The sequence below is a fragment of the Indicator indicator genome, chromosome 14 (genome assembly GCF_027791375.1).
Source record: "Indicator indicator isolate 239-I01 chromosome 14, UM_Iind_1.1, whole genome shotgun sequence".
NCBI classification, from domain to species: Eukaryota; Metazoa; Chordata; class Aves; order Piciformes; family Indicatoridae; genus Indicator; species Indicator indicator.
Window position 1 is genome coordinate 12,107,309 of NC_072023.1, and position 7,437 is coordinate 12,114,745.

The following is a 7,437-nucleotide window of genomic DNA, read 5'->3' on the forward strand; positions in this document are numbered from 1 at the left end:
AACATGGATAAGTTCCTGTAAATCAGGCCCAAATTTTAGTCTGACAGATAAAATAATTTGGAAATTAACCTGAAGTTATTTAAATTGTGCAACAGTAATTGTTAGCACAATTCTCCCTCAAAAAGCAAGAACATGGTTTATTTTTTGAGATGCAGCTGAAGAATGAGTTCTCACATGTCTACTTTGTGTGAACACAGCTACATGATAATTTCAAATCCTTAGTCATTAGGCTGCCCTTAACGTTGAGCCAAAACATTCTGACTATTCAATTTTTGCTATAAATCAGTTCAAGTTTTGCTATAAATCAGTAGCATTTAAACATTCTGCTCTGGTGGTTCTTCAGCAGTACAGAAAACCTTTGTACCATAAGAAGTAAATTAATGCAAGAAAGCGCACTTACTATGATCTTTGTATAGTACATAGAGAGTTTTACATCCATGTTAAACTATGCACTTCAAGCTAAAGTTACTGAAAATATTTTCTATCTTTTTGTTGATACGGGATGTGTGATCTGCCGGCAATTTGAAAATCACTTGTGTCTGTGCACATGGACTGTTACCACTGTTTTATACAGCATGACTATTACTTTGTATTTCATACTTTACTTTGTTTTTAACCTATGGGAAGATACCTTGTAGAATGATTCAGTTAAGTTGTTGGCTTTCAAACTTTCTTCAATTTGAAAAGTTTTCCATAGATTGAGATCTTACCTAACAAACTAAACCTACTTCAGACCACTGAACTCCATCCATAGCTTAATCTGATCTGTGGGTTGCCATTACAATAGCAGTCCCATTCTTTGATACCTATTCTTCTTGCTCCCTAAAATATCCTGTGGTTTAATCCCAGAAAATCATGTCCCCATTGTATTTTAAAGAAGCCACATGGTGAAAGAAAGGCCAGAATCCTTGTAACTTCTTATGACAAATATTACAGAAACAGATATTAAAACTATAGCTTTAAGTATGGGATTCAAAATAAATTCTGTAAATAACTGCAGGTTCTAAGTCATGGCATTAAGTTTAATATTTGAGCAAATAAAATAAAATTTTACTTTCATGGTGTAGGAAATGCAGAATCACACAGAATCAACCAGGTTAGAAGAGGCCTCCACAATCATCAAGTCCAACCCATCACCCAACCCTATCTAATCAACTAGACCACAGCACTAAGTGCCTCATCCAGTCTTTTCTTAAACACCTCCAGGGACGCTGACCCTACCACCTCCCTGGGCAACCCATTCCAATGGGCAATCGCTCTTTCTGTGAAGAACTTTCACTAAGATCAGGTGGGGGTTGGTCTCTTCTCCCAGGCAACCTGTGGCAGAACAACAGGACACAATCTCAAGCTGCGCCAGGGGAAGTTTAGGCTCGAGGTGAGGAGAAGGTTCTTCACAGAAAATCGGCCAGTGGAACGCGCTGCCCAGGGAGGTGGTGGAGTCACCGTCCCTGGAGGTGTTCAAAAAAAGATTGATGTGGCACTTGGAGCCATGGTTTAGTTGTCAGGAGGTGTTAGGTAATAGGTTGGACTTGATGATCTCTGAGGTCTTTTCCAACCTGGTTGATTCTGTGATCCCTTGGCCATCCTGTAGGTGCTGTGTGATTGCATTCAAGATTCATACAAAGTTCTTTCAAGAAACAACTGGTGACATCCAGGAGCATGTTAGGTATTTCTGAAATGAAAACCGATCTATGAAGTAAATACAACAGCACAAACCCTTGTATTTGATCAATCTGAGGTAATTAGAGAGTAATTAGACCTACTTCCACTAATTTGGGTTTCATAATTGTTTCAGGCTAACCTAAGTAAAGAAAGCGGGAGATGAAAAGTGTAGCTTAAAGCAGTTGTAACACCAGATGCAGACCTGACCATGTAAGTACTGAGGATACCTACACTACAGCCACAAATTTTCCCTGCTGTGAGCTAGTAACCTGCCTACAATGATACAGAGCTCAGTGCAGGCAGAGAGGGTAAGTAACCCTTTGCCACACTCTCATGGCAGTCCTTGCTCATGCCAGCTAGTCTTGAAATTACCTCAGCCACTGCTTTGATGTTCAGCTGTTACTGTCATGAATGCAACACAGACAAACATTTCATGTACTTCAAGAGAATGTTTAATATTGAAGGCATTGTATATGACATCATACATTTGCAAGACATGGAGTATAAAAAACAAAGCATCTTTCCTAGTTAAGTCTTTCCCACCCTTGAGGCAAAGACATCCAGCATGATACACAAATCTTTGACAAAGCCATGGAACAAGAACTTTAACTTAATTCGTTCGAGTGCCCCAAACTCTAGCTGCTTTCTTAACCTAAACTAATACCAAGTTATTTTCCATGTTGTTAGCTGAATAAAACTGTAATTAATTCTTAAGAAGTCCAGCCTGCTTCAGTCATGAGTGGATCCTGAATTTTTCACCGTTTAAACTATAGTGTTTCACATGATCCTGAGGGATGCTATACTAGGAAAGTTTAAGGGCCAAGTCTTCAAAGTAAGACAACACAATTTGCATTTTGGGGTGGGTTTTTTTCCTGTTGTTGTTTTGTTTGTCTTGGGGTTTTGTTTCTGAAGTAAAAGAAAACAGATTTACTTATTCACTTTGCTGTCCAAAATCTCTATTTTGCCCTTTTCTCTGTTCTGTTTAGGGAATTTAATGTTGTCTATTGTCACTTCATTAAAAATACAGTCATCTTCAGATTCCCAGTCATCTTCTGAAGTTAGAATCTCTTCATCTGTATCAGAATCACTCATTTCAACTACAGCAACATTCTGGGAAATAAAAGCAAACGCCTTAGTTAACACAATGTACATTTCTGTATCACTTCTGTCATTGAGTAGAACATAAAGCAAACATATGAACCAGCCTTCAACCACGACCACAATTAGAAAGACTTCAGGGTTCTCCTAGGATTATGACAAATATCATGAACAATGCCACATGAAAAAATATTAAACATCCTGTCCAAGTCACCCATTCCAACAAACAATTTTCACGATCCACTTTGCTTTCTCATTATTCATTTGGAATTCCTCAACATATTACCAGCACAAGACAAACTATTGCATGTAGGATGAATGCAGTCTACAAGAACTCTAAATCCAAACAGTGGCAAACAAATTGTTCTGACAGTTACACACTGAACAGCAGGCTGCCTTATTTCTGCCTTTTATCTTCTGAGTCTGCAGGCCAGAAGGTACTTTTCTAGGATGTTCATGTATTACCTTCATATTAAAATACCTACAATGCACAGCTGAAAGGCAACTACTACTTGTATACTAAAGCCTTCTGCTATGTCTTTCTACACCTTGCATTGTCTGGTTTCTAAACTGGGTTACTCATGAGATGTTTAAATATAATTTGTGATTTGATTCAGAGTTGCTGATTTTAAAGTATGTCTTATTCTGGCCTTAAATTACCTCATTCACAGTCATTGAATCCTGGTATGAAAATCAAGTATTAAGTTTTAACCAAAGGAGCATTTTTATTACATTTATGTTTTGAACTTGTATATCATGAATGAAAATGGTAGAGACTTAGCCTTATCTATCAAATTAGCTCATTTGGAGATCAGAGAATTATTTGAATAGCATCGAAATTGACTTTATAAGCTAAAAAAATATAGTATTTACCATTTCTATAACTTTTTCTGTTGTGCTGTCTATATTTTCGATATCAAACTGATGAGCTGGTGCTGTTAACATTTTTCTTCTTAATTCATCATTTGCATGGGCCATCTTTGGTAAAAAGCTCTGAACTTGATCCAAAACTGGAAAAGAAATAATTACCATGTGTATATACAAAAAAAGATGCACATTAATTTATACCTCAGAAATCTAAGCATTTAAATTGATTCCATTTCAGCTGTTAATTTCCACCTGTCTACCATATTTAAGATGTTTTAATAGGAGAATTTATTACAGTATTCCATTTTCCAAGGCAGCAGAAAGATACTGAATCTAATGGTTAGCATGTTATACAGGAAGAAATCACTTCAACAATTTAATTTAGATTCTTAAACCAAAGTGTGACTACAGAAAACTTGCTTGTAAATTTCACAGATTTAAGGGCATATTGAGTATCACAATTCTAGGATTGTTTTGGTTGGAAAAGACCTCTAAGAACATTGAATCCAACTGTCAACCAAACACGACCATGGCCATTATACCATATCCTGAAGTGCTGTGTCTACATGTTTTTTGAGCACCTCCAGAGATGATGACTCCACCACCTCCCTGGGCAGCCTGTTCCAATGCCTGACCACCCTTTCAGTAAAGAAATTTTTCCAAATATTCAACCTAAATCTCCCCTGGCCATTTCCATCTTGCAAAACTGCCACATCAGCATCACACTCAGTGTCCTCTTTTACTCCTTATTAAAGTATAGGCTGAAAGTCTTAAGCTAAAAAAACAGCTGTAGCACAGATGCCACAGATAGCAAGCTACACTAAAGGAAATTTAATGTAATTATCAAAAAGGGCTTTGAAATTGAGGTGGTAGGAGAAACATGCTCTAGGTTGAAGTATAAATCACTAATCCTCTACAGAAATATTCCTCTAAGTTCAGTTGGACTTGGCAACAATTTTAAGATAATCAGTGCCATTAGGGGAATCACACCCATTTCTTTTTCATAGGGGAAGGGAATATCTTCACCTGCCTCCAGAGTTTCTTCAACTAATCTTTGCTCCACACATGTGCCATCATTGCCAGATTAGGTAGTTTTCATTCTCCATGAAGTAAGAGTTTCTATTCCAAATGAGCTCCACAGAAGTCTAACAGGTATAACCTACCTTTGAAACACTGTCACCTTTGTAGAAACTGTTTTCCAACACAGAACTTGACACAACAAACTGTTTTTTCTGCTACTTTTAATCTCAGCTCAATCACAAAATAAAAATACAATAATTTGACAGGATTCTATTTTAAAGCAAATGCTTTTACACGCCTTGCACTGAAAAATTTCTGAAAAAGAGAAGCCCAGATCAACAAAGAAGCAACAACTCTATACTGGAAAAGAACAATTTGAGACTAAAAAACTTCTCATAATGCATTCAAAATCAATGTGCTATGAATTAATGGTTACATGATCTGGCTTAGTAATTTTGCCAGCACATTCATTAAAAATAAAGCTCTGAACAGTGATCTGTATAACTTGCACCATTTGAAGGTAGCTAACTAAATGGAGAGCAAAGGTACAACCTGGTGAATTCATTTTACGCAGACAGCAGGAATATTCCTGCAAGGAGAACCAAGTCCCTAAAACTTACAGCTGTAATGCCTAGCATTGTAATATCTAGTTTTGCAGAAGCAGCAGTTACATGATTAACGTGTGGCTTGTGCAACTGCAACAGAGGAGCTCGCAGCAGAAGAACAGAAGACTTTAGTAATACAAGGAGAGCACTAAAGCTACATCTATGTCAAAGGTGTTAACCTACTATTTGCCACTATTTCAATAACAAAGTCTTACTTACCATTACTCCTTGGCATCCTTACTGTCTGTAAAGTTGTGGCCTTCTTGCTGCTACATTTTGGACTAATCAACAAAGTTTCCTCCAGCCCTGGAAACAAAGCAAGTATTTTGAATGTTTACCTGCATCAAACACAAATGCCACGTTTTACCTGCGAGGCTCTCTTCAATGCTGCTTTTCCACCTTTCTGCAAGACTAAACATGAAGATTCATCTGTCTCTACCTCCAGCAATTCCATTCTACTTTGCTACAAACAATGTTTCTTGATGTCTGTTTGGGGTGATCATCTCAGTACTTCTGTATACAGTAGGTAGTGAAATGTCTAGTACTTGCTACCATAAGAGACTGTGAAAGCAGACAGATAAGCAGGTTTAACGTGAAATTAGATACATGACTTAGCAAAGTCATGATTAAATACTAAAAGGACTGTGCAGGGACGTACCCCTCACATCCACAGAATCACAGAGTATATTTAATCAGAATAGACTTTCAATGTCATCCATCCAGTCCAACCTACAATTACAGATACTGAGCAACCACACGAAGGAGGAGCACATAGCATTTAGCAAGTTCCCTGTAACTATAATTTGCTCTTGCAGTTGTCAGAAGAAAGAATACTAGGCTATACAGACCACTGGACACTTGTTACACGTTTCTACCATTTTTTTAAAGTCTTCTGTCAAAGATTCATTTAGTGATTTATTTATCGATGAACAGAGAAACTATGTGCAACAACCCACAGCAAAACAGTGAGGTAACAGCTAACACGTGCCAGTCACACTAATTTAAATCCCTTCCCTCCTGTGCGTGACTGTGTGGCGGCAATGAAAGCAGGCCACACACAGTGCCGTTAACACCCCAGTATTTCAAAGAGCAGTATCATAAAATCCGATAGATGTAGGGAAATTCTGCACTAATTAAACAAGTTAGTTCTTCTGACCACCAACTCAATCAAAAATCCTAAAATGAATCTTTTTCTTTCTACATTTTTTTTACCCTCAAATAAATGTCGTTACAACTATCGATACCAACTTAATGCATGTTTGGTGTCTCCCCCTCCTGCATTTACTCCGTACTATGCTAGCAGTGCTCACGACAACGGCAGCTCTTCTAAACACGCCAGATGTAATCACAGTCGGAGCCCGAGCGGCCTGGAAAGCTCCCTCCTTCGGGCTGCCCGACAGCTGCCCGAGGCCTGGGGCTCACCACAAGCCATACCGACCCTCCGGCTCCCTGGCTTGCCCTGCCCTTCCCCTGCCTCCCGGTCCCGAGGAGCGGCCGTGCTGAGCCCCGCAGCGCCCATCTCGCCGCCTAGCTGGGAGGTAGGTGGAAGATACAGCTCAGCTTTAAGAACGGCGCCGCCCCGACCAGCTTCATTTCCCTTAAAAGAGCCGCTCACCTCCTCGGAGCCCCACGGCCAGCAGCTCCCGAGAAGCCGCCGGTCCCGCAGCTCCGCCATCGCCCGCCATGCGCCGATTCAGACGGAAGTCAGCGCTGGCCCCGCCGAGTCGCAGCGTCCCCTGGAGGGCGGGAGGGGCAGGGCCACTCCGAGGTCACAGCAGGAGGGGATGTTCTGGAGCTCCACAGCGTCCCGCTGCTCCTTACGACAGGTAACTGGCACAGCCACCCGCACTCATCTGAGTCTGGGGTCAGTAACGCAAAAAGGAAAACACTTCACGTTATAAAGAAAAAAGTTATTTGGCACGAAAAGTCCATCCCATCACTTGGAGAAGAAATGAGAACGTGAAGCTAAGCTGCAAGCAAGCATTACTTGAACCAGCAGCCAACAGCTGCTCTTCTTTGAAAATTTTCCCATTTTCATTGTCAGAATTTGACAAATGCACCTAAAATTAAATTTCAGACCTTGAGGGAATTTTAATTGTCGTTTGGGAAAGAAACTTGTACAATTGTCAAAACAGAAACTTGTACAACCACTAAGTTCAGTTGACACAGTCCAACCTGTTATTCA

At 39.7% G+C, this 7,437-nt stretch overlaps 1 protein-coding gene across 1 annotated transcript; it reads right to left on the reverse strand.

The window, feature by feature from the left end:
• Window positions 1-2,106: 2,106 nt before the first annotated feature.
• NOPCHAP1 (NOP protein chaperone 1) lies at window positions 2,107-6,937 on the reverse strand. The gene is made up of 4 exons (XM_054386889.1): window positions 6,868-6,937; window positions 5,472-5,558; window positions 3,634-3,770; window positions 2,107-2,772 (listed from the first exon to the last, which is right to left on the reverse strand). Exons 1-4 carry the CDS (start codon window positions 6,935-6,937, stop codon window positions 2,590-2,592), a joined length of 477 nt encoding a protein of 158 aa, XP_054242864.1. The 3' UTR covers window positions 2,107-2,589.
• Between the last annotated feature and the right edge of the window lie 500 nt (window positions 6,938-7,437).